Source organism: Fusarium subglutinans (assembly GCF_013396075.1).
Source record: "Fusarium subglutinans strain NRRL 66333 chromosome Unknown NRRL66333_c0000010, whole genome shotgun sequence".
Classification (NCBI taxonomy): domain Eukaryota; kingdom Fungi; phylum Ascomycota; class Sordariomycetes; order Hypocreales; family Nectriaceae; genus Fusarium; species Fusarium subglutinans.
The window spans coordinates 1-26,546 of NW_023502073.1; the positions used below are offsets into that span (position 1 = coordinate 1).

Below are 26,546 nucleotides of genomic sequence, written 5' to 3' on the forward strand. Positions count from 1 at the left end.
ATACATACATACATACATACATACATACATACGGATACAGCACTAGAGATAATTGGCCCCTGATGTACTACAAACCCCTGCTCTTTCAGCGTGAGAAGAGCCCGACCGCTAAATTCCATCTCTTTGACATTTGACATTTCTTCTTGACAGATGGAACATCCCTCATCGTGAGACGGGCTGGAGAACACTGGTCACAGCTGCTAAACCCGCCCGGGCTAGGCCTGGAACGGCTAACTAAGGTAGGGGCCGTTTAGTGCGTTGGCCCAAAGTTCCCCTCCCCTCCACGGGCGGGCTCTCTCTCCCCTTGAACCCAAGGTACAGTACCTGAGCTGTAACCCCTCGCACCGGGCTGCCTTCCATTCTCTGTCGGGTCCCTACCAGGTTTACCTTAGTGGATGATCCCCTGGGTTGGCCCACTGCTCACTGCCCGGGCTGCCCTGGGGCTGGGGACTGCCCTTCAGTCAGTGGCTGTTCATCCCATCCCCATTCGGATCCCACCTCACTAGACGTCCGTCTCCATTCATTCCTCACAGTATCGTCTCCTTGGGCTGGGTGAACCAGGACCACGACATATCCGGATCAGATTGCTCTGCTGTCTCTTTCTTGCCTTCCATTTGTTGTGTCGTATTATCATCAATCAATGTGCTGTGTTATGCTGTTGTGCTGTATTTGACCTGGAGTTCCAACCCAAAACCCTTTGTCATCTTTTTCTGTTACGTCTTCTCTCTTCGCCGAATTCATCTTCTTCTTCTACATTGCTTCCATCGCCATCTTACATACACTTAGCTCAGCTCTGTCCGTTCGTTATACGCCGATCCAATCGAACAAGACACAGCCCTCCATACAACACAACGCCCATCATACATCGCTTAGCTTAGCCTCTCTCGCCAGCTCTCTTTCTCTCTCTCGTAGAGATTCATTCGCTTCTTTTTCCTCCTGCGTCGAATCTGCGAATACAACCTTCTGTATTGTTCATCTCCAACCTGGCCGACGTTCCTCTAGCGAATCCATCGTTAGAAGCCCCTGGTCCGTTTCTACACTCAGGCCCTTGTCCTCATCAAACCCTCCACACGCCCCCTGGCCTGGCTCCGTCGACTTCGCTCGCTCTCTGCTGGCTTTTGGCCTTGACCTTACCCTGACATTTGCTGGGCTGTCCATTGCTTCCTGACTTTTGAACTCCATTCAAAGTTCTTGTCAGTCGCCCTCACAGAAGGGCCACTACCGTGCGACAGCTATCAACAAAATATTGCTACCCCGTTCCGATTCGACCGCCCGCCGACCGCCTCAACAACGTCCTTTTTACGTCGTCGATTCTCCCACGACTTGCTCCGCGATTCTTGGTCCAACCGACCCCTTTGCTCTCCGTTACGACCTCGTCCATGACGCCTGCTCTTTAGCTGCGTCGTGTCGCTTGCTACCTTGGGCTGCAACAACCCCGTACTTGAATGCCGTATCCGCCGTGAGCACCACATTTCGATCGCTTCATCCCAAGTTCCAAGACAAATCTTTGCTGCTTCTCAACACAACTGCCCACAATGACCGGCATCGTGGAGGATTACTTGGAGAGTCCTGGAATGGACAATGACACCGACGATGTCTTCCCCTGCAAAGGTTGCGGAGAGGTATGCTGTTCTACTCAACCTAAAGAACATTGGGGAATGGTTTGCTAACAGGCTTGGAAGATCCTCGAAGAAGGAAAAGCGTTTGAGTTAGGTACGTTACAATCTTCAGCATTAGCTGCGTCTAGTGGGATGTGTCACTCTTATCCACGATGATCATCTGCACCTCACCGCAAGATTGCAAATCATCCCGCCGTATCCTTGGGCAAGCTGACTTTTTGACAGCCGGTAACCGATGGCATCTGGACTGCTTTCGATGTAATACGTGTGGCACACTGCTCGACTCTGATGCGAACCTACTGCTTCTCGGAGATGGTTCGCTCATCTGCAACAACTGCACATATAGCTGCAGCGCCTGCGGCAATAAGATTGAAGACCTAGCCATCCTGACTGGGGAGCAGGCGTTTTGTGCAACATGTTTCCGCTGTCGCAACTGCAAGCGCAAAATCGAGAATTTACGATATGCCCGGACTTCACAAGGCATCTTCTGTATGGGCTGCCACGAAACGCTGATGGCACGAAGACGGAAAAAATCTAAAGCTGCAGCCGCAGCGAAAGCAAGAGAAAAAGAGCATTCGCCTATGATCACGGAAAAGTCACTGCCCGCCCTTCCCGCCAACGCCATTCCACCGAATGCCTTTTCCAATGACCGGGTCGATCCTGATTCAGATACTGCTACAGAGCTTTCCCCTCGTCCACGAAATCACGGTCGTAACGAGTCGTCATCTAGGAGCAGTTCCAGGCCAGCTCGTTCTCCTGAACGAAAGCCTGATGGTTTAAGTTTGCCTGCTACAACTTATCGAAGCAACCGAAACTCGACTATGATGAACCGCAACGACAATACCTCTAACGATGCCGATAGCTTCATGATTTCGGTTGCTTTAGACCCAAGCCCACACCCAACGCCGAAATCAACTTCAGATAATCTTCCAGAGTCAGGCAAGTCGAAGGACTATTTCAGCGCGACAAAACCGGCGTCTGAGAAACGAAGTGACTCTCATACCTCTACACCACATATTGCTTTCCAGGAGAAGGGACGTCAACCATCATATTCGGAGCACGACGTTGCACCAAAGCTTCCAGATCGCAAGCATTCTAAGAATTCGCGAACCGATTCTAGTAAACGCTCACCCCCTACCGACGAGAAGAGCCAGAAGACAAGTGGTCGCCGCGCACCTACGGAGGACTTCAAGTTGCAGGAGGCTCCCAAGAGCAAGAAGCTTCTCTCAAGGAGTAGTTCACAGTCCTCGGGTTTACCTGCAGAGACGAACTCTGCGAGAACTAGCAACGGGCCTAGTAAGGGCGGCCTGCCACACACTGATAGCAACGCCACCACACCTGCGTCTCGCTCATCCCAAGAGTCGAGGTATATAGACGAGGACGAGCTTCGTGCATCTATGGACTCGTCAACAAGAACATCTTCGAGACCAGAGAACGCAAAGCCTCTTACGCGAAAGGAAGTTCCAGCTGCCCTAGGACGTAATGGTAAGTTTTCGCTTCGGTAAAAGTCAAACCGGATATACTGACAAAAGGTACCTAGTTAATGGTAGCAATCGACAAAACCGACAAGACACCACTGATGATCCTACACCCACCCGCCAGACTCCCTCTCAAAAGAAAACAACCGATTCTTACATGCAGCCTCGTTCTGCTCCCATCCCTCCAGCCTCTCAGAACAACAAGGGCCACCCTAGTGGCAAGGAGTCAAAGGACGACGGCACCTCACCCAAGGTTTCGCCAAAGTTGCCTAGATGGAGCAGCGGCGGTGACTTTAGTATGGACGAGGACATGGCACGTATCCTAGGTACAGACGAGGGCTCAACTTCCATCCTCCGCAGAGTTTCCAACGCTGTCAGACATGGACGCACCAACAGCGTGGAGTCTCCAAACCAGCTATCGAACAGAGCCGGCCATGCCAGAAGCATTAGCGAGACCACACGAGCCACACAGTCGCCTCGCTGGCCACGAACACCAGTTGCCGACGATTACCATGCACAGGAGATCAGCAGCCCGATGTCTTTGGCGTCAGGCGATGACCCTGCGTTTCTTAAGCGGCAATTACGGAACTCTGAGCAGCGAGTTGCGGAGCTTGAGAGGCAGTTTACTACTGAGAAGGATCTCAAGAGCCTTAACAAGAAGCTGGTCGAAAAGCGAAAGACAGTTTCCGTTCTTGACACCCAGACTGAGATTATGATTCGACAGCTGGAGGTCTTGGCCGGATATGTCGAGCGTGCAAAGGAGACCAAGACACCTATCGATCCCCGGGATCTTGAAGATTCAGCAATCAAGGAGTTTGTTCAGAAGCTTGACAAGGTCAAGCAGACCATGTCAGCCGCAATCGAGCAGCTACACGAGGAGCGGGATCTTTTGTTTGAAGAGAAGGATCAAGCTATCGCGGATCGAGACCGTGCTCTCCTTGAATTTGAGCAGTTGTCATCGAAGAATGCACAGCTCGCTGATATGAACAACGATTTAACACATCAGATCCAGGAACGCTTCAAGTCCCAAATTGGAGGAGATATCAAGTCTCCTGGCGGTCTGGGTATTTACGGACCAGGCAAGGGCGGCCTCAACAACTCTTCGCTCAACCTCGATGCTGCTAGTCTCTCAACGGGTGCTACTCTGGTCCCTGCTGATGAAGAGCCCATCGTCGAAGCCGGACCAACTGTGGTTCAAGTCCGAAAGGGCCAAGCCAAGAAGTTCAACTGGAAGAAGGGTTCCAAGGGATTGGCCCAAGGTGTGGCCAAGGGTGTCAACAGAGCTGTCGTCGCATTCCAGAACGACCGTGAGAGGATGCAGCAGCAAGGCCAGCTGAGCGGAGAGAATATTGGAATGCCTTACAATATGACTGTGGCCCAAGTCGAAGCGCCTGCTGGACCTCCCTCTAACGGCGTCAACTCGCATGACAAGCACAGTGCAGCTGCAGCGCTAACCAAGAGACAAGAAGAGCGTGAGCGCGAGCGTGAACGACAAGGGTTTGGATTCTTCGGCAAGAAGAACGCCGTGCCCAAGTCGGGCTCTGCAGGCACCATGAACAACGTTGACGCAGCTGAGCCAGCCACTGTTCTCTTTGGATCTGATCTCGCAGAGCGAGCCGACCATGAGCGCCGACAGATTCCTAGTGTGGTCACAAGATGTATCGAAGAGGTGGAACTGAGAGGAATGGACCAGGAAGGTATCTACCGAAAGACTGGTGGTAACTCTCAGGTCAACATGATTAAGGACGGCTTCAGCAAGGATGAGAACTTTGATATTTCAGATCCTGATTTGGATATCACTGCTGTTACCAGTGTGTTGAAGCAGTACTTTCGCAAACTTCCTATCCCCTTGCTCACATACGACGTGTATGAGCGAGTTCTTGAATCAAATGGTGAGTTCATTCATGGCTTGTCAGACGACGGGATGCTAACAGCCTACAGCTATCGTCGATGAAACGGAACGAAGCGATCACCTACGTAAGACGTTTGCTTCGATGCCTCAAAGGCATCGTGATTGTCTTGAATTCCTCATGTTCCATCTTGCACGCGTTGCTCAACGTGAACCGGAGAACTTGGTATGTTGCCTTGACTATTGCTTTCGTCTGCAGTCACTAACAGTTGGTTAGATGTCTCCCAAGAACTTGGCAGTCGTGTTTGCGCCAACCATCATGCGTGACACGAGTCTGGAGCGCGAGATGACGGACATGCACGCAAAGAACCTTGCGATACAGTTTGTCATTGAGAACAGTAACACGATCTTCGAGGATGCTTAGGGAGCGCGAGATCTCTATACGGAACGGACTTATGAAGACTGTATCGACTTTCTAACGAGGCCTCCGAGTCGTGGATTCTTGGGCTTTGCTCCCAACGAACGAGCACGATCTAGGCTGTCATGAAAAGATTACTTGGGCACTGTTGGATTTTTCAAGCTCCCAGACTGGATTCGCTTGCATGTGTCATCCAACCCGCAGGGCGTTTTTTGTGCCAGGACATTTAATGATATCCAATTCTTTTTCTCACGCTTGCTTGCTTGTTTGTTCGTTTGCTAGCTTGGCTGTGGCTACTTGGGCAAATTTCTTGTGCATTTTGGTGATGGTGGGTTTGAGGATGGGTTATGGCAGGCAAAGGGGGGAGTATTGGTTATCTTTGTACGTTGACGAAAAGGGGTCAGAAGTTCTTTTCGATAGGACATCTCTTTATACTCTTCACGCTCTCTGATGGGAGTGACGGCTGTATTTCTTTCATGCCCTTGTTGATGCCAGTTTCGTCGGGGTTGTAACATATCAACACCATATTATCCATGACTATTGATCGTATATATATCCCACGCAACTACCTCTACCTATCATGTTGGAGAGCGATGCCATGCATGACTTTACTGCAGGTGAAGAGGGGAAGCATGTCTATTGATCTCCAGGTCTACTGTCTGGACCAACCAGCACCTGAGCCTGAGCCTGAGCCTGAGCCTGAGCCTGCAGCTGATATTTATAGCATCTTTATACCCAGCCTCAGCCTGTTCCGTATGCTTCTTTGCTAGATCTACTAACGATACGACTGTTTATCAGATCGATATTGACGTGGCCTACACATTCTTGATCATCATGGGCGGTGTTCGAGTCAACGTCGACGATATCTTGTCCTTCCCCGATCTTCACAACAAGGCTTTTCGGTTGTTCGAATCAATGGAACGACCATAATCACTGCGCTTGAGCCCTCGAACAGTGACCTGGCTTGCAGAGAGAGGGCACTGGATCCCGATATCGAAGAAGAAGATCGACGATAAGAGCAAAGCAGATTATTTCCAGAAGATACTAGTGGTTATGCAGGTCATATGGATGGTCACGCAGTGCATTGCCAGGAAGATAAAAAACCTGCCTCTTAGCTTGCTAGAGGTCCACACTATGGTTCATGTTGTGTGTGCGATTTTCATTTACTTGTGTTGGTTTAGGGTATGTTGCTTTTTCTAATGGTTGATACATACCAAGAATATCGAAGCGGAGCTAAACAAGTAATGGCCAATGTCTCGTGTATAAAACGTGCAAGTAATTACAAATAGCTAAATGTACAACCGGACAACTAACTCAGGGCATTAAAGAACATAGCAACTCGACTATTCAATAGCCATAACTCAAGAATGCGAAACCAAACACGTCGATTCTGCCGCCAGTGCATCATGGAAGTGAAACTTGACACCTTTTTATGACCCGCCCCTGCTTTTGACATCGCCATTCCGTACCAATATGCCATACCATCGGCCCCTAATGAAACTTCGGCATCCAACGCCTGACCTATGAAATGTCCCCTGAACTCCAACAGATGAAAGCCTATAGTCACCGTGTTCCTTTAGGCCGCAATTGTAGGAGTCTGCTCCCGCTGTCTCTTGACTATGTAGTAGGTGATTAAGCTCTTGGGATCATCCTGAACATCCTTCAGGGCCTTCCAGAAGACCTGCTCACCTACCCTTGAGTGAAGAGCAACGCAAAGCTGAACGGCGTCCATTCGAACACCAGAGTCTGTAGAAACAAGGCATCGACCGGCAAGACTGGCCAGCTGACCAAGTTCAGAATCAGTGGGAATAAAGTTGGGTCTCTTGTCAAGCAGGCTTCGCAACACGTGCATTCCAGTGCTAAGCATACGGCTTCCCTCAGGCGTCGAGCTGTCAATGTTTTGAAGACGTTTTGTTAGGACGACAACAATCTCAGAGCCATCGCCAATAGAGACGAGTTCATCAGCCAAAACCTCAACGCCACTGACGATATGAGCACGGATATCATAAGCACTGCGTGTCTCAAGGAGTGATTCAAGACCCCTGGACACATGGGGCTGGAAGTTGTCACGCTCCTTTCGGAGGAGTAGCCTGATTGTAGCAAGGATTTGGGCTTTGACATCCTGAGCCTTTTCGGCACTCACTCCAGACAGAGGGTCCTCCAGGTATTGGAAGAGTCCAATCAACAGAGCCTCAAACTTATCATCAGTGAAGATGCCCTTGGTATCACGCAAAAGAGACTGCAGCTTTCGGAATCCATGAACATCAAGAGTCTTGGCCTTGACTCTGGTGATGCCGCTCTCAAGCAGTCGTGAGCTCTGCTTTGTTCTCTCAGAGGATTCTACGTCTTGCGTCACGGGGGATTGAGCACGGGCATTGGGCAGGTTGCCTGCATCAGCGTTGATGGGCTTGTCTTCCAGCACAGGAACGTTAAAGGTCGGCTTTGGAGAAGGCTGCTCATCAGTGAACGGGTCTTCATACACTTGCAGTGTCGAACCATGCGCTTCTGAAACAGGTTCGGCCTGCACGGTTTCCAACGGCTGGGGTGTAGGCTCAACCACAGGCTCTGAGACGGCCACGCGAGGTTCAGCAACCTCCTCCATAGGTTGATCAGCGGCCTGGATCTCGGCTTCAGCCGCTGACTCAGGGGCTATCTCTGGCTCTGAGACTGGCGCGGTCTCTTTAGTAGCTTCTGGGACAATGTGTGGTGAATCCTCAAGCACAGGAGTGGTTAATTCTGATGGAACCTCTTGGTTCGCCTGAGGAGCCCTCAGATGAGGCTCTGGTGCAGGCTTCTGCGTGGCCCTCAGATTAGCCATATTTGGAACAACAAGAGTAAAGTCCTCATTTGCTCGGGAGGGGCTGCTCATAGGCAGCATTGCAGATTGTGATTGCTTCAACTTTGTAGGACTTGTGCGAGGTGAAGCCGCGGGCTTGGTGCCTGACCTCACAGACGTAGGTGACGCAAGACTGGATTCGCTGGCATGTGAAGCATGTCCAGGTCGTGGCCGAGGAGCAGTCCTCTTAGGCGTGGTCTCACGGGGTTTGGGTGTCTTGGACCTGATACTTTCAGGACTTCCAGCATCCATGTCACGCACGGAATAGGGGCCCGCCGTCGCAGGACGCGCTGCCATCTCTGGTCGCCTCCTTGCTGGCCGCATTGGAGCACCTGACATGCCACCAGTTTCTGGGCGAGTCCGGGTTCCTGATGGTTTGCTTGCTGCTGTTGATGTAGTGGAAGTAGTTGTTTTCACGGGTGAAAGGTGAGCCATAGCTGAGCCTGGTCGAGCCGGGAGGTTCTTTGCTGCGTTCGCCTTTCGTTGAGCCATCATAGCCTCTCGAATACTTGGCTTGCTTGTGCCCATTGTGCTCTTGGATAATCCCAACCCAGGTCGCGCAGCCGTCTCTCCCTTCTTAGGGGAGTGAGGGTTGCTGGGGTCCTTGTTCAAGAGCTTCTGGGCAGTGCCGTCCAGATCGGCCATGATGCTAATTCATGTTAGCCATAAGAAATGACAGAAACGGGAGCAAGTCAACTTACGAATCTGCTTTTGCAGGCCAGATTCCCCAGAAAGCCCAATATGTTGATCGCATCTTCTCTCTTACAGCAGGGTTAGCATCAGCCAGGCCCTTCTTGATGCACTTCTCGATCAACTCCACACCACCTGTGTGCTCGATATGATGCTTGTGCTGGGCCTCCTTCTTTAGAATGGTCTTGAGCCATCCTGTAACATAAGTTCTCGGCGCAACGTTCTTGTCTTGGCAAGCCATCCAGATGTGCTGCATCAAGCGTGGAGTGTATGAAACCTTGCTCAGAATTATGTCAACCGTCTCGTTGGCAAGTTGAGAGCTGATTTTCTTGGTTCCTGCAGCGAGCTTGACAAAGCATTGCATCAGCAGTTCAACCATGGGGTCCATTGCAGGACCAAACGTATTAGCCATCTCCTGGATAAGAGCACAACCCTCCTTGCAGAGACTGGTTCTCAGAGAGGTAATTGCCTTGATGATACCATCCAACATGCTCTTAACCCCAACAAGAAAGGTATCTGGGAAATCAGACGGAACGTTGCCCACGTTGAGTCGCCTCAGTTTATTGACGGAGTTTTCTCGCTTCAGCCAATTCTGTTCCGACTCTTTACCCTCGAAAAACCACGCCATTTCCTTAAAAATGTCGTCCAGCTCGCGGTTTGTGTTGACGTACAGTGGCTCGAGAGTTTCTGGCTTGGTCTCGATTCCAGGAGTGATGGGACGCTCAGCTGGTGCTACTGATGAGGTACTGGCCGAAAGAGCTGGACGGGGAGCTGGAGCGGCGGCTTCGGCGGCGGGAGTCTCGGGGCGACTAGATGTCGGGGCGAGCTCCTTGACGATAGCTTGCTCAATTGCAGGTCGTACCTTGAAGTTCTTGAGTTGTCGCTTAAGATCGGACTTGGCAGCATTTGGCGCAGACCGGAAAAGTTCAATGACGGTGTTTTTGGCCGCATCTCGTACCATGCCATCGGCGTCCTCGAGAAGTTCCATGAGTACAGGGACGTAACCTCGGAAAGGCAGGCCATTCTCCTTGTGCATCTGTACTCCGTTAGCACACCCGACTGAGCGCAGCAGGTGTGGTAGCACTTACCTGTAGTAGCCAACTCATGGAGGTTTCCTTTGCTCTAGGGTTCTTTCCATTCATAGCTGAGTTTCGAACAAAACGTTCGACATCTGCTGGCGCAACGGCATATAGAGTAACGAGCGAATGCGAAGCGAGGGAGCGGAACTTGTCTTTGTGATCGCCAAGCTTCTCGACGACAATTGGCAAAGTTCGGGCAGCTTCTTTCGATAAGAGCTTGGGGTCTTGTCGAGAGAGGCGCGTTAGGAGATGATTCAGGGCAGTGAAACCAGCGTTAACCAGAGCAGCATGCTGCGAGGTAGTAGCTGCGCGCAAACCATCGAACAGCTGAGCGACACTGGATTCAGGGACATTGTGTTGTTTAATGCCCGATTTGATGATTGTGACATATTGGACCTTGGAGTCAAGACTTCCGTCGCCGCGCAGGATGGTGTTGAGGTCAGCGACCTGCTGGTCGGTAAGTTTTGTGTCGGCCATGGGTGAATCTATGAGGAATCTGTAAAGCAGAAGGGCATTAGTCGCGATCAGGATGAAGATTCAATGAGGGGTTGAGTGAGACGCGCAGGCCACGCGAAGTGGGATAAAGTAGCTCTCCCCTCTCCCGAAGGGTATCATGGTGATGTGATGCGCTGGCCATGGTGTTGCCCGGAAATTAAACAAGGGGGTCGGAAGCGCAAGTGCACATACCTGTGACTTTAATTGCGAGACAGTCCGTAGGGGACAGAGCGAAACAAGAAGAATCGCTTTAGTTGAGAGTGCGCATTGAGAGCGTGAGAGGGCTCTTTTTTAGTTGTTGTTTGTTTGTTGTGTTGATGTTATGGTTGTGGCACTAAGGATGAAGATGGGTAGGTATCCTTTTTCGTCGGTACCTACCTAGGTCAAGTAGAGGTAGGTAGGTAGGGAGGTGCTGTAGCCAATAGCACGAGCTGACGAAGCTGGCTCACCCCTACATGATTGCTGTAATCTGCCGTAGAGTCCAGAAATGAATCCCAGGACCCCAAACACTGTATTACGTCAGGATCATTGATACCTGATGCGCTGTTTATGTGATATATTTACAGTTAGAGTTTTTCCGAAGTGCATTGTATTCTCCTAAAGGCACTCAAAACTAAAGTATCCATCTATTTCTTGAGGTTTCGCTGTCATCATAAGTAAAACGGTTGGGTGTCAATGTCATTGTCGGGCGCAGCAGGTGCAAAGAAAAACAATCTGCCCGAACAAGGTTGCCGCAGTTGCCCTGGCGAAGAATGTCCCGCCAAGCTTTGATGCAACTGCCTAAAAAGCTACTCCACTGTGTCGTACAGAGCCTAGAGAGCTTCGCGGGGCCTCCCAGAGCTTTAGCCACTAAATTAATACCCCTGTTCAGTTCTACTGAGGGGTCATCTCAATCATGATATGTACAGCCTCATCATTGATCCATTTGTTTTACCTTGCCCATGATATCTCAGTAACACGTATGCGCTATTCTCGTTCTCTTTTCGCAGACTCGATTATTTATCCAATTTTCTACGATCACATAAAGCTGCCGTTTTCATCTTCACCCAGCAAGCCTCCATTTCTAACCTAGGTAATCTTACCCCTCCGTTACATTCCATCCTCATCCTACTTCAACATCTCAGAAAACTCCAACCCCTAACATCAAAATCGTGGTTCGCCCGTCTTAAACCCTCTCCCTGATTCACCACCACGCACTTATATATGCCTCATCTCCCCCCAGTCACTCCCATTCCAACCCCCGCCTCAATCTTCTCTCGGGCCCCGATCATGACACCGGCGATCCAAGTACCCACTCCCTCCGGCCCACGGAATGGCCCCGATATTCCCGGCGCCGGCAAGTTCAAGGTCCCCAAGCTGCGCCTTGAGTGTCGCGACCTCTCTCACCCTGGGGCTGCGGTATTTCTCAGTTCTGTCAATGCTGCGGAGTGCCTCGCCAAGGCGGCCCAGCATGTACTGGCGCTCCTGTATGAATCGCCCACGTGTCCTACCACAACAATCCCGACAACACGATCTGTGACGGTGATCCTGCGTAGCATGTCAGGTGTAGCTTATACCACCGGCTCTGACCTGGACAGTGATCATAAAGAGATTCACTTCTCAGTCGAGTATATTGCCAACATTCACCCCATATCTCGTCGTACAGAGGAAATCAACGGTGTGCTCACTCATGAGCTCGTTCACTGTCTTCAGTACAACGGCCATGGAACTTGTCCAGGCGGCCTGATCGAAGGAATCGCCGACTGGGTGCGGCTTCACTGCCTTCTTAGTCCTCCTCACTGGAAACGCGAGAGCAATGGAAAGTGGGACGCTGGCTATCAGCAAACGGCCTATTTCCTGGACTACTTGGAGGAGCGGTTTGGAAAGGGAACTATCCGCCGCTTGAATGAGAAGTTACGGATTCAGAAATATGAAGAGAAGCCGTTCTGGACCGAACTGGTTGGGCGGCCGGTTGAGCAGCTTTGGGGCGATTACAAAGAGAAGCTTGAGCCGTAGTATATATACAGATACGCATTAAATGTAGGCGCCGATAATGATTTACTGATGCATATAAGGCGTTCACATACGACAGCAAGCAGAGTCAGATGAGTCGATAGATTTTGTTAAAGAAACGAGATTAGCCAGGTGCTAAGGATATAAGTTTGGTACCGCAACCTGAACTCCAACTCCAGACAAAATGAAAACCCAAGAATTCAGACACGAAGCGTCTGTATACGTCTGATATATAACTCTCAAAACAAAATCCTACTCCTACACTGGCTCTCTCCTACCTATATTCCGAATTGGTGATTTTAAAACTTCCAAACAACATAGTTTATTGGTGGATAGGAATGTGGGCGTCGCTCTCGCTGATGACGCTGCCGACCTCAGACCAGCTAGCGGGTGTAGCCATGCCAGAGCTCTCGCTCATGACATCGAAGTAGCGACCAGTCTCACCCTCGCGAGATGATTGCGCATCGTTAGCAATATCCTCTCCGGAGCCGACGAGAGATACAGAGTCGGTGGGTGTCACCATGCCATCGTCGCTGATGATTTCAGGCTCGGACATGGGGGCGCTGGGGGTAACGGGAAGAGGGGAGTAAAACTCGGGGCTGGTGTTTTGCGCCCAGGCTTGAATGGAGGAATAAGCATCGTCGCGGTCCTCCTGTCCGGCGGTCATGTACTCGTCGACACCGATTTCACGCTCAAGGGTGGCGGAGGAAGCTGTCTCAGAAAGGGCGGGGGTGGGGTCAGTGTCGATAAGAGCGGCGGGCTTCTCATCTCGGTCCTGGGTAGTGGCGCTGTAGATGTCGGAAATTTCGTCTTGAGCGGGAGAAAGATGGCGGCTTTGCTCAATATCGTCGTTTAGTTCGTCTTGATCAATGTTGTGTTCGTCGGCAAAAGGATTGGTGTAGAGAGAAGTGAAGCCGCGGGAACCATCGCCACGACGTCGTAGACCGTCATCCATTGCGCGGGTATCAGTTCCAGTGTTAAAGACATAAGCGCCTCGTTCAGCACCCTCATCTTGACGAAGGAAGTCATCAAATGAAGAGCCTCGTCGTGATGAAACCATGGTCGCGGGGGTTTTGTCGTCGATTTCCTTGTCCTTTTGTTCCTTCTCTTGCTTCTCTAGCATGACCGAGTTCCAATAAAGCAGCTCCTCACGTTGTCGTCGGCGGGTTTCCTCATCAGCGTCAACACCGGCTTCGGCACCAGCACCACGACGGGACTCGAAGAAGCCATCGGCATCCTCAGGTCTATTAAACCTGGGCTCACGGTGGGGGGGTTGGATACCCTCGCCCATGGAGTGGAGGGCGAAAGCTATCCGCCGTCGAACATCGTCGGCGTATCGTCGCACTTCTGGCGACTCGAAGATGGCAATAGTGGTGGCGATAGCGACCGAAACAGCGACTACGGCACCTGATGCCAGGACAATATGGTTAGGCATTGTTCCTCAAGTCTGCAGAGCAGAGAGACTGCAGATGGAAGAGAAAAGAGAGGTGTGAAGTGGTATGGATATGGATGTTAATAAGTAGAGTGGAGTGAGAGCTGTCAAGCGAGCAAACAGGAAGAAGACAACAAATCTCCTTTTTTTGTACAAAACAAAAAAAGACAAATGCAAAGAGAGAGCTTTCCAGAAACTCGAGTAATAAAGTAAAGTAAAGTAAAGGCAGAAATAACGAATAAATTGGAGGAAGCTGGAGGCAAATCAAGGGGAAGTTTGAGCTTGCGTAGGCCTCGTGCTGCTTCTGGCATCTGTATTCGCCACAGGCAGCCTCGGGACTCGACCTAGAACTGGCTGTGGCTCAGGCGACACTCTTTTTGGCCTCAGCTCAGGCAGACACAGGCGAGACGTGCACTATGATTCGCAAGCTTGGACGCGGGGTAATCAACATCCATGGGCTTGGCCTGGAGGAGCAATGAAGATGATGAATACAGAGAAGATAATCAAAAGACTGGGAGATAATGGATGGAGTGTGGCGCTGTGAATTGATTGATTGATTGATTGATTGATTGATTGATTTACATACCTGTAGCCACCAGAGGATGAGGCATCCTCTCTCAAAAAGCGACAGAAATAGTCGAGCACGTCGTACGTACGTACGTAGGCAAGTAGATTGCAGATCCAATAGCGACACAAACAACAAGTGAGAGTGACAGTGGAATTCAGAGAAAGGAGCTTGGTGCAGGCTCAGAGGAACGATAGAAGGGGTAGAAGAGAAATTGACGTAAGAGGTGGGATAGGGAGCATTTAAACAAACCTATTAAGTTCAGTATCAATCAATTGTGACAGTGACAGTGACAGTGACAGCGACAGCGACTACGACTACGACTCAGAGTCGGACTTGGTCGCACATTCTGTCTGCCCAGCTGAGAACTGACTTAACTTTGACAGCCAAGTAACTAACACCAAAGTATGTATAACAATACAATTGTTTCAAATAACAATTGTTTCCTGATTTCATCTGACTTCATCTCTATATACCTATCATCAACTCCTCTTCACCTTGTCAGATCAGAATCAACATCAATTCTCAGTCGACGCTTGCGGATGGCGCGTGACGTGATGCGATGTGATGTGTGATATGCATTACAGCGCCGACTAACAAGCGACCGACCTATGTACCTATCACGCGCTTGGCTTGGCTGCACTCAAAATGGTAAATAGACATGTCAAGAAATCTTGCCTGTTCTGTTCTACTGTTGACACACCAAAGTCAGTTCGCGATAAGCGTCTATGAGAACAAGCCCCTGAAACTCTGCTGCCTGTGAAACGTCATTGTATTCATCGTTAGTGCTGGGCGCAAAGCACCCATAGTAATAAGACGAGCCTATTACGAGTACGTGAGATTGTCCGTCTCTTATATGGACTCGTGGTAATTTGCTTGCGCGGCACCGATTGTCGGGACTTATTGCCTGCTGTTCGAGTCAGCCTGGCTCCGTTAACAGAGCCGAGCATGGTCTCATCGGTTTCGGTCTGTTAGCCAGGTACGATATGACGACGCCTGGTGGGATCTTGTCGTACATGGCGTACGACTTTGGCGTTTCCCCTCAATTCTTCAATGAGCCAAAATGTGCACGGCATTATAATGGCTGAGGGGAGAAATAGCTTTATTATTAACTACCTATATAAGTAAGTGAGATGAGACAATACAGTAGTTTATATCCGGAGCTACCGGTCCCAATACCTACTTGACCCTTTGTCGAAGCTGACGGCCCGGCCGAGTCTTCCGATCCAATGGATCTGACGGACGTCGCATCTCACGGGCTTCCGACCGACCTCAAAATCGCCTTCAGCCGCCGGAACTCAAAGCCACCGACCTCCGACTCAACATCACTAGAGCCGCGTCTTGTCCGAAATCCGCAGTGGCTGGAGTGGATAAGCACAACTCACTGATTCGGTGTTTTGTTCCTGATCCCAAGGATCGGTCCTGATACGGTGGAGTAGTTACTAGGTATTTTTGATCCATCCAGGTGAAAAGGCGAGACACCGAGCGAGATACGGGGTCGGGTCCCCGTTTCTTTTTGCAGTGGCCGAGCGTGACTTGGGAAAACTTGGCATTCGGGATCTTGCAGATGAACCTGACAATTCGAATGTCTTTTTGTCATCTGGCTCCTCTCACTGGGTGAAATGCCACTTTGCCCACAGACGAGTCTTGGTATGGAGGTACACGTTCATGACTTCACACTCACATTCGGCAGTGCGCATTGAACAGAATAGTAGAGTAACAGTAGAAAGATTGTTTGATTCATGGAGACGCCAAATGTCCCCCCTGTATAACCGTCGCTAATAATGCCAGATGATTGTGGTATAATAAACTCCCCCCATTTTGGTTGATTGTTTGTTATGGTCACCTTGACCCTCTTTATGTTTAAAGGTACATCAAGGCGCCATTATCCCATACACATATTTTAGTGGGAAGACTTCTCAGTCTTGATAGACTCGTTTGAGGAGATGGAGTCGGTAGAGTTCTGGCGGGAAGCCTTGGTGCGCTCGCTGGAGCATGGTTAGTATCTTGCTTGAGGCTCAAGTTCAAGGTGAGAGGGTCCAACATACTAGTGAGCGCGGTCCTGGAGAACACATTGGTAACGGGCGTTGCCAGTCTTGAAGGTGAACTTGATGCCCTTGTTCTCACCGAAGTGGGAAGGGGTCTGAGGAGTGACGGAGTCAGACATTGTGATTATTGCGGTGGTTGTTTGTGTGTATAAGTTGAAGAAGATGGATGGACAGTGGAAGACTGAGAATGAGAGAGAGAAGAGTAAAGGTAGGTAGCTAGATTTAGAGAAGGAGGTCGAGGTGCCTTAATATACCTTTCGTGATTGAAGATACGTATCCCGTCACATCGTTCTCCACGATGTGCGTGCCTTGCCCGTTGATGCTGATGCTGATGCTCCACGAAACTAAACAGAGTGAGCCATTTTCTCTCTTACAGTACAAGACCAGGACCAGGACCAGGACCAGGACCAGACAACGACACCCTCAGCTTTGCCCCACGATGTGAAGCCAACTGCGGATAGAGTGTGCACACACCAACTTTCTGACGATACATATGTAACTACTGTAACTTGGTTGGTAGTGCACCCCTGTTTCCGTCTTCTCCGTGCATGCTCCAGAGAATGGGGGTCCAAGGCCGCCGTGTAACGGTTCATAACAGTCGATGATTCTAAAGGTATTGCCACTTCCATCACCGAGACCGGCTCTCTTCTTTACTCATCTCTACAGTAGTCACGTATGTAATCTGATCCTACAACTAACTATTCCCATTCTCAGATCCCATAAGAGAACCACAATTAAGTACAGTACTGTACACGGCCCGGCTAAGACGGGAAAAGAGAGAGATGTCGTTCTAGAAGACCCCCCAACTGCAGCAGATTTCTAGGGTTTCCTATCCTGTCCATCGAACCAATCAACAACCCCGATTTCTCGCCTCGCCCCAAGATTTTAGAGAGAAAAAAAGCCGCGGGATGACCTTGTCGATCGGAGCGAGCTCGCTCCAATGGGATAATTTACTCGCGCTTCAATTGGATGCTTTGCTCTACAGTATGTACTTTGCTCTGCGGCAACGGATATCCTCGCACTCCGTGCTAACCGGGCCTCCCCCTGATTTACATACCTTCACTCTGCACTGTCGACGACGACTTGTCCCCGAATAGGTAGTTGGCTATCATGAGAATTTTCTAGTCTCTTTTTTATGCTTTTTGTACGCGGAAAGATAAGGTTTTTGCGGCGCTATGTCAGATCGATTTGTCTAAACTAGAGGCTATTCCTGTAGGACGGGTTGAACAAGAGGCTCTGCCAAGATAGTGTGTCTCACATCTTTTGCAACAAGCCAAAGATAATGGCATTACAAAAACGACGGTGTTTGTTAATCAGTTAGCTAGTATGTACTGTTACGTGTACTGTACACGATAGTCGTCACTTGACTGGAAGATCAGATATTCAAGGCTGTGATGGATCCTGCACCCCGGTCTCTGAACGCCTTGTTACCGGTACGCGGTTACGACTTACATCATTCTCAAGTTTCATAATACATACTTTGTTGTAACGTTGAGAACAGTTCTCAACAACGCTGGTCGTGGAGGGCAGCGCTAGTTCTTCAAATCCCCCGCACTCAACTCCACGATGCCCTCGAGGCTGATTGTGTTAGACCAAGCCAAAAGCTCGGGGAACCCCTTACTATAGCAAGGTCTTCCTATGGTATATGACTAACAGATTGGGGTACAAGAGGTCCACAGTCTAGTTTGTCCTCACCGCATGTCACTAACAAACACGGCAGAAGCTTGCTTGATGGAGCTCTGGCAGGTTTCATGGGTGAATTGGCGGTTGATTTTAGCTATGTGCGTCTGAGAGTAACCGCCTCTGCCGCTTGAGATTGTGCATCGCGGGGTGAAACGTAATAGTTTATGTTGTATATGAATTCTAGAACCATGAATCGGGTCACGACGATGTAAGAAAACGATGTCAAGTATCACTCTGGGTGTACGTTGACTTGGTAGAGCTGGTATTATCGATGCAATTACCAGAAACCCGGCTGGTAAAGTGTCACGCACACACACACACACACACACACACACACATGCATGGGACATTGTTGTCGCCCACATATCTTTTTCTCCCTGCATTATTTCCTCTTCTCTCATCGTTGATTCCCAGTGGCTGGTTCTAGACTTTTGGAAATTGCTTCTTGAATGCCACATTCAGCTCTTGATATGCCACACCGTAGCAACTGATCCATTGACTTGACCATCGACTGTCATTTCCGTTCAGCCGGGCTGACTGTAGCCAGTGAGACTCGCGATAATGGCCTGATGCTCTCAAAGTTTGCCCTGGAATATGCAGAACCACAACTGCATGCACCAGCTTATTATTGCCCTTGTCTTGTCTGACATGCGACGCGCGAAATAGTGGCGCTTGCTTCCAGGTTGCTGCATCAGGACCGATTTCGATACCGAGCACAGAGTCAAAAGGACTAAGGCACGCGATCATTTGCTGTCCATCATATCCATGAGTTGTTGCTCTTCATCAACCTCGGCAGTATCATTCCCGCCTCCCACGCCCCTCCTTTGCAGCTCGATGTCTATCAACTTTCGCGTAGGCATGCCCACGCTTAGATCCGGCACATCTTCTTTGATCTTGCGAAGGTAGTTTTCCACGCTTCGCATTCCGACAACAAGGAACCCGAGCTCTTCTCGGTCGACATCGAAGACCTCCCACCATTCACACTCCGGCATCTTCGCACCAACATCACGAGCCGCGTTGTATATAGCAGCTGTAGCTAGCGCATGGGGCTGGTGAGTAAGATACAACATCTGAGGGGAGAGAAGAGCTGCATTCAGGTATTGAATGGTGCGTAGAGAGATGATAGATTTAGGCTGAGCAAGAAAATCGAGGGTCTGAAGGTAAGTAACTGCAAGTGGATGAGGTAGCGAGACGTGTGTATCGAAAGAGAGGGTGTAAAGAATACGAGCTTCAATGGCAAGGATGCGAGTCTGAAAGGCATGGTAGTCCGCTTCAGGTACATAGTACGACCTGGGGTCATTCTTTGGGATTTCCGGAGTCCTTAAGAATAATGAACTCTCTGATAAGAGGTAGGCATAAACATTTGAGATGTCGCGCGCTGACCGGGGTTGAGGTCCCATCTTTGCGACTAGATAGAGAGCAGCAGCAGATGTGTCCTATGAGCACGGGTCAGTATGGTCAGATGAAGTTGAGAGAGATACTGCGTGTGGGTTTGGTCTTACACTGAATTCATTGGCCATTGGGGGGTCGACAAGCCAATATCGCGCCAGGATGACGTTTGCTTGTGCAGTGACAGACTGAGGAAGCTCTAGCAGCTGGCCAGCAGCTTGTGTGAGGCATTGCGAAGTGATGAATATTGTATCTTGGAGATCCTTGGGCAGAGATGAGAACGATGATTTGTGATAGATCTGAGATGTTGTCGCAAGGGGATTCAAAAGATGCGCCATGTTGGGGTATATGAGATATCACGAAGCAAAGGTGATGTTGTTGTTGATGATGGAAGGGTTGAAGTTTAGCAAGACTGAGGAGCTCTAACTTGCATGTGGAGAACTCGCCTGGACAGGACAAATCAGCGGGCCTCGTACGCTGTGGAACAGCCAAAGATCCCTGCATTTACAGTGCATCACTCATGATAACCTCCATAATTTATCTTTTTGAGTTTATGTAAAGGGAGCCTGCTAACAATCAAGATTGAGTCTCAACGGTTGCATCCACGACGGTTGCTCCCTCATAAATAGATCAGTCAGCCTGTTGTGTATAGAAGAGCCGAACATGAGTGACCTCAAGCCATCATGACTACTATTCTGAGTCTCATGAGAAGGCTTGGGAATAGAGAACAAGGAGACATCCATGTGTCATATGAAGAGTTCTACTAATTCACTATAAGGATATATCTAAGTACCACTTAAAATTTGTCTTTATGTGTGGTATAAGCTATACCGTTATGTCGCGTGCAGCTCATCTTAGGAGAAGGATAACATCAACCAGTAAAGCATAGAATAGTCTGCTATATAGGTAATATCAGTCGTTATATCATAGCACTGTACACAAATACCTAGGAAGATCTACCAATTATTTAATTAGAAGATTCCATCATATAAAGTAATCTTGATCATATCATGATACCTCATATTGATTGGGTGACTTGCTCAAGCCCAGGCACAGGCACAGGTACAGGCACCTCGCGCGGGGAACTTGCATTTTGACAGGCTGCGGTACGTACCGATCTGAGCTGAGCTGAGGTACCTTACCTTAGATTGAGCCGCTGTGGAGCTTCAGCATGTCCCAAGTCAACAACACATCACCACCACCTCAAGACATCAGACGACGATATCGGAGCTCACTTATAGGACAAGACACAATAAACTCGACGATTTCTCTCACTGTACACTGCTTCAATAGTCTAGGCGATTGATTCCATAATGACCGCCTCAATCCCTCCATCACCCGGCGAAGAAACACCAGCCTTCGACCTCAACCTCCAACACGGCCATAAAGATCTCGTTCAAGCCGTCGCGTTCAACACCTACGGCGATCGCTGCGCAACTGGTTCAGTAGATGGCAAGATCCGCGTCTTTAACCGTCACAAGGATGGCACATGGCGCCTTTGCGATACATGGACTGCACATGGCGGCGAGATTATAGAGGTAACGCAGCCCCCTTGTCTCGTAGTATTCCTGCCTCCTGTGTCATTCTGTCGCACACGCGCGCTGACTTTATTCCCTCACTCTTGCAGATTCAATGGCTCCCCGCGACTGTTTATCCTAATTTGATCGCTTCCCTCGGCATTGAAGGGTGGTTCCGGTTATGGGCCGAGGATCCCTCTGCTGCGCCTGGCCGGCGATTTTGTACTGGACGAGCTGGTAATGGAAAGCCGGCCTTTGATACACGCTCCAACAAAGCCCCCTACCGATCATTTTCAATGAAGCATAATGAGGAGACGAGGCATACATATCTTGCGCTCCTCGCGACAGACGGACGTTTAACAGTTTACGAAAACGACCAGCCCGAGAACCTCTCAGAATATGCATCTATCGACGAATTCAGTGTCGCTCCAAAACCAAGTCGAGGAGAAGAGCTCGCCTTTCGTGTGCGCTTCGACCCCAACCCAGAACCATGTTATACAGCTCTGCGTGCCGGCGTACCATCGGATTCCTTAGGTCTCGTGGTGGCTGCAATGGACACCGTAAAAGTATATCGATCGCGGGATATTGTTGCGACTTCTATAGGCGTTCAACAGACCCAGAAGGAGTTCTATCTTGCTGTCGAGTTAACGGGTCATCGAGGTCTAGTACGGGATGTCGCATGGGCTGCAGGCAATATCAGAGGTTATGATGTTATTGCGACAGCCTGTCAGGATGGTTATGCACGCGTTTTCCGAATCGAGACACCTTATTCCGAAGATGACGGCAAGTCGTGGTCTGCAGCCGATCTCCTTCGTTCAGCACCGCACATGTCAACCAGAGACTCGACTCCACAAGCAAGAACAAACGGAACTGCGACACCGACGGACAAACAAGCTACCACGCCTCAGCTGCAACCGTCCCACAGTTACCACCAACATCAGCACCATACCTCTGGGCTCAGCGCCAGTCTTGCAAAGTCAGGCTCTCACAATGATCGACAATGGTCGGGGCAACCGGGCCAGGTTAAGCACAACTTTCAAGAGATATCCAAGCTGGACAACCATCGTACCCCTGTGTGGCGTGTGGGCTTCGATGACGATGGTCACATATTGGGCAGCACAGGTGACGACGGGCGCCTGTTGTGTTATCGTCAGACCCCGAATGGGGCATGGACCAAGAGCTCTGAATTGGCAGTACAGAAAGCACGAATGGCCACTCCATGAAGTCATCGTATCTGAGAGTGAGAGCTGTTAGACTCAGCTCGCAGTGTCAAGACAGACAACGTTGCAAATATCCAGTCGATGTGCATTGCTGAGGTGGCCCGCTACCTGTGCCTCTTTTGGAACATGCCCCCTGTCTGCGCTACATCCCGTTCCACCACCTTCGAGTCAAGAGAGTTGAGGATCTTGTCTGACGCAGCATTGCGTGGCCACAAAGGGGAAAGACGTCGGTGGTACGCCAACATTGGGCAGGATATCTAAAAAGATGTGACCCGAGGCCATTCGGATGAAGTCAGAGAACACCAGGCCCCTGGCTAGTCTTGCGAACAGTTCGCATCGAGCATCGTGTCACGAGATATCATACAGCAGAACGACATAAAGGACGATACTCCGTGAAACATGGGCAAACAGATTTGAAATCCTATGGACACTAAACTAAGCCTTTGGCATACATCGAGCCACTAAATAGGCTTTAAGAATTTCAAAGACATCACCAAGGTGTACAGGGACTTAGGAATGGTTCTGATACTTGTGTTATAGAGGTGGCCAGCACTCATGATGCAGCTTCATACAACATAGGTCACGTCACATAGTATGTGGCCAAGATAGAATTCACATAGCTGATTGAAAATTTGATATTATTCAAAAAATTGTATTTCCGAGTAGGTAGTCATACTATCAAATGAAGAACCAAGTGGTGGTTGTGCAGCTCGCTGATTTCATGTTTAACCATTCTCTTTTGGTATTGTTCAAAGCCGTCAAAAGCAAAGTAGTCTCAAAACACAAAGAAACCCCCCAACGCCATTCATGAGTCGAATTTATGATTTCGCGTTAAAAACGTGCTGTGCTTTTGTCTCTTCCTCCAGGGATGGGTGTGGCGCCCGCCTAAAGTCCATGTTTTGACATGTGATCTGTGGCTGACTGTATCCCCACACCCTTTCAACGACATGTCTCTACTGACATGACGATTTTTGTATCCTTCCACATTGCACGTCGATCAATTACCCCTCCTCCTCTTGTCGTCGTTAGAAAGATTGTACCGCTTAAGCAGCATCGGCGCTGGCAGCGGGCTGGACAATCTTGGTGACCTGAGAGCCAGCACGGATGATGCGCTGACCGGCAGAGTCGTTCATGTAGGTAATATCCTTGTTCTCGAACTGAGCACGCTTCCAGATCTCAACCTCGCAACCACCGCGGAGGACACCGACACGCATGGTAGACAGAAGGTTGTGGGCAGCGTTGGAGTGGAGGTAGACACCGCCGTTGAAGATAGCGGTAGCGTCCTTTCCGATGGCGGAGTTGATGAGGGCCTTGCCACCGGGATGGTCCTTGATGAAGTCGGTGACGTCGTGGATAACACCGGCAATAGCAACGAGGCCCTTTCCAGCCTTGGCCTGGGCAACGAAGTCGTCCCAGTCAACAACGGGAAGCTGCTCAAGAGGAATGCCCCAGTCGAGTGTGGCACGCTTCTGATCAAGCTTCTTCTGGAGCTGCTGGACACGGCCCTTCTCAATCTCGTTGGCACGGAACTCCTTCAGCTCATAAGCAAGACCAAGCTGCTTCCAGCACCAGATGCTCCACTTGGTAGGATCGTACTGCCACCACTCGATAGCGTTGCGGTAATCCGAAGGGAACTCGTGGTGGAAGTTGTGGTAACCCTCACCAAGAGTGACGAGAGCAGTGATGACGTGGTCACGGGGTGAGTTGCGGTCATCAAAAGGCTGGTCACCGAGCCAGTGGGCAAGAGAGTTGACACAGAAGGTGGCCTGCTGAACGAAGCAAACACGGAGAATGCCAGCGTAGACGAGTCCACCCCACCAGTCACCCCAGCCCAGACCAGCGACGAGAGCAGGGAAACCGAGAGCCATGAAGAGAACGCACTTGATGTAGTTCTTGTGCTGCCAGACAACGACAGCGTCCTCGTTGAGATCGGTGATATCGGTACGGCCCTGTCGCTTAGGGTTCTGCTTGAGGATCATCCAGCCCATGTGGGAGTACATGAGACCCTTGCGGACGGAGTAGGGGTCCTTGTCAGTATCGGTATAACGGTGGTGAACACGGTGACCATATGACCACCATCGGATAGAACCCTGAACGGCGCCAGCACCGACAGCAGCGAGATAGATCTTGAGAGGAGTAGTGCCCTTGTAGGCAGAGTGAGACCAAAGTCGGTGGTAACCTGGTGTTGTAAGTAATTGATCGATGGTATCCAGGATTTAGAAGCAGTGCTTCCTTCATTAGGTGTTGACTTACCAGCAGTGATGCCGAGACCGGTGTGAACATAGTAGAAGACAGCCCAAAGAGCAGTCTTGAGCTGGAGAGGAACCCAGTAGGCGGAAATGAATCCGGCCAAGGGAACGAAGATAACCAACGTGGTGTTGAGCCAGTTGATGTGCTGAGGCCAGTTGCTCCAGGTCATGGGAGTATCGGCAATATGGACCTTGTTGGCATCCTTCTTGGCCCCGCCGGCACGGAGAGGAACATAGTCTTTGGTGCCATCAGGGAATGGCTGGGCATTCTTGCCCGCAGCAGTAGCTGTCGCCATATCGATCGAGTTGTCGATTATAGGCTGGCGATGGCAAGTGTGCGTCGTCGACTCGAAGATATAGGAACCCAACACAGAGAACCACAAAGTTGATGGTTACTCAGATAAGTGAAGGGAGAACTGAACCTTTTTAGGATGAAGAGTATCCTAAACAAAGGGTGAAGAGAGTTTATAGGAAGGGGAAGGAACTGGAGGAGGTTGGTCGAGAAGTAAATCCGGTTGGGGCGGAGGGCTCTAAAAGGACTTTATACTATCAGAGACAGACCCGAGCCGGAGCTGGGCGCAGGAAAGAATCGATTGAATTGGATGAGGACGAGGAAGCGGTAGAGACTGGGGAGGGGGGGTGTAGTGGGTTTGAGAGGCGTGAGACAAGTGGAGGGTTGCAAGTGGAGGGTCCTAGTCTCAGGCCTTGTCCGGGCTGTTCTGCCTCCCTCTCAGCGGCGACAGAGACACCGAACAGCGCTTCTTTCAGTGAGGAGGCAAGGAAAAATACAGGGCCTGAGTGGGACCTCGGATTGACAATTAACCCTTGTTGTGGCGGCGAATTCAAGGTTGGGGAAGTAAAACGAAGCCGTTTTGGTCATCCAGAGCTGGAGTTTGTGTGAATCGACTTCTCAAGCGAGGAGGCGGAGGCAAATGAAGACGATGGCATATGCCGATACAGAATCAGATGATGAATGACAATGACGGGCGGCCAGGTAAGCTCTTCCTTTCGACCAGAATTGCGTGTCGGTTTTGAGTTGGGGAAGCTCAAGACAAAGTTGGGGCAAGTTTGGTTTCTGTTGACGTCTGACTGATAGGCCTATACAATCGTATCTAAGTCGTCATGGTGCTTCGAACCTCGGTGATCTGAGATGTTCTTTGCTTGTGAAGATTGATGAGGATGAAGCAAATGGAATGCTGCTATCCATTCAGATAGGTTTATGCTATCTGTGGTTGTATCCAAGTTGTGAGTGAGGTTGAATCGGCGTATTATGCCACACACGCCTACCGTCTCCCCATCAAAGGGGGAAAAATCCATTGGGGCGGGCGGACCAAGAAAAGGCAACAGCAGCTCCCGTCGCTTCCCGGCAACCTAACCCTCTTGATCAATAGAGGCGCTTATACTCCGTACATCATGAATTCAGGGACTTTCATTGTCTGCACAGTACAGTGCAATAGGTACTGAATGAACCCTTCACTGACTGAGACGGATAGTTTATCAATTCGACCATTATCAGGAGTTTTGATATTGGGTTAAGCGAGTTGCAGGACTTGTTGGAGGTAGTTGAGCATGTCGACGTTTCAATTGGCTGGACCTGATACCAAATTGGTTGTGTCATTGTCTTCCAGAAGTCAAAACTGATGAACCTGTCACAACCAACTACCTAATCACAGCTGCTGTAAGTGATTCACATCAACCTTTGGCAAGCACTGTAATTCAGATGACCATTCCTCCAACAACTTACGATGTATGGATATCTCATCTAACTCCCCGCTCTGCATCTCGAGTTACCGAGATCTTCCTTAGGCCCTGCCACTTAGATGAAGGAATGATGCCAGTAATCAGCCCACGATAGGTATCGTTAGTAGACGCTTTCATTGTGCTGAAATTGTGTATGTCGGCCTTTCTCCGCAAATACAAAAGATCAACTGGGCGACGTCTGCTCGGACAGATACTGGGTCTTGTAGCTGGGACGAAAGGTCGACGT

The 26,546-nt window shown here is 50.0% G+C and overlaps 8 protein-coding genes across 8 annotated transcripts; 3 read left to right on the plus strand and 5 right to left on the minus strand.

Moving 5' to 3' along the window:
* Positions 1 to 1,535: 1,535 nt before the first annotated feature.
* FSUBG_1653 (rho GTPase activator Rga) lies at positions 1,536 to 5,370 on the plus strand (the record flags this gene model as incomplete). Its single annotated transcript, XM_036679343.1, has 6 exons — positions 1,536 to 1,622; positions 1,674 to 1,713; positions 1,797 to 3,104; positions 3,160 to 4,989; positions 5,039 to 5,172; positions 5,224 to 5,370. 6 exons carry the CDS (start codon positions 1,536 to 1,538, stop codon positions 5,368 to 5,370), a joined length of 3,546 nt encoding a protein of 1,181 aa, XP_036542792.1.
* A 1,570-nt stretch (positions 5,371 to 6,940) lies between these two features.
* FSUBG_1654 (STU1) lies at positions 6,941 to 10,446 on the minus strand (the record flags this gene model as incomplete). Its single annotated transcript, XM_036679344.1, has 3 exons — positions 6,941 to 8,849; positions 8,902 to 9,926; positions 9,979 to 10,446. 3 exons carry the CDS (start codon positions 10,444 to 10,446, stop codon positions 6,941 to 6,943), a joined length of 3,402 nt encoding a protein of 1,133 aa, XP_036542793.1.
* Positions 10,447 to 11,733: 1,287 nt separating this feature from the next.
* On the plus strand, positions 11,734 to 12,459 carry FSUBG_1655 (plant basic secretory; the record flags this gene model as incomplete). The annotated part of the gene is made up of 1 exon (XM_036679345.1): positions 11,734 to 12,459. The coding sequence occupies one exon, from the start codon at positions 11,734 to 11,736 to the stop codon at positions 12,457 to 12,459; it is 726 nt and encodes a 241-aa protein (XP_036542794.1).
* A 319-nt stretch (positions 12,460 to 12,778) lies between these two features.
* FSUBG_1656 (uncharacterized protein) lies at positions 12,779 to 13,891 on the minus strand (the record flags this gene model as incomplete). Its single annotated transcript, XM_036679346.1, has 1 exon — positions 12,779 to 13,891. One exon carries the CDS (start codon positions 13,889 to 13,891, stop codon positions 12,779 to 12,781), a length of 1,113 nt encoding a protein of 370 aa, XP_036542795.1.
* A 2,465-nt stretch (positions 13,892 to 16,356) lies between these two features.
* FSUBG_1657 (uncharacterized protein) lies at positions 16,357 to 16,620 on the minus strand (the record flags this gene model as incomplete). The annotated part of the gene is made up of 2 exons (XM_036679347.1): positions 16,357 to 16,441; positions 16,502 to 16,620. 2 exons carry the CDS (start codon positions 16,618 to 16,620, stop codon positions 16,357 to 16,359), a joined length of 204 nt encoding a protein of 67 aa, XP_036542796.1.
* A 2,307-nt stretch (positions 16,621 to 18,927) lies between these two features.
* FSUBG_1658 (cyclin) lies at positions 18,928 to 19,911 on the minus strand (the record flags this gene model as incomplete). Its single annotated transcript, XM_036679348.1, has 2 exons — positions 18,928 to 19,620; positions 19,687 to 19,911. 2 exons carry the CDS (start codon positions 19,909 to 19,911, stop codon positions 18,928 to 18,930), a joined length of 918 nt encoding a protein of 305 aa, XP_036542797.1.
* A 975-nt stretch (positions 19,912 to 20,886) lies between these two features.
* FSUBG_1659 (uncharacterized protein) lies at positions 20,887 to 22,313 on the plus strand (the record flags this gene model as incomplete). Its single annotated transcript, XM_036679349.1, has 2 exons — positions 20,887 to 21,111; positions 21,201 to 22,313. The coding sequence occupies 2 exons, from the start codon at positions 20,887 to 20,889 to the stop codon at positions 22,311 to 22,313; spliced, it is 1,338 nt and encodes a 445-aa protein (XP_036542798.1).
* A 1,040-nt stretch (positions 22,314 to 23,353) lies between these two features.
* On the minus strand, positions 23,354 to 24,855 carry FSUBG_1660 (acyl desaturase; the record flags this gene model as incomplete). The annotated part of the gene is made up of 2 exons (XM_036679351.1): positions 23,354 to 24,489; positions 24,564 to 24,855. 2 exons carry the CDS (start codon positions 24,853 to 24,855, stop codon positions 23,354 to 23,356), a joined length of 1,428 nt encoding a protein of 475 aa, XP_036542799.1.
* Between the last annotated feature and the right edge of the window lie 1,691 nt (positions 24,856 to 26,546).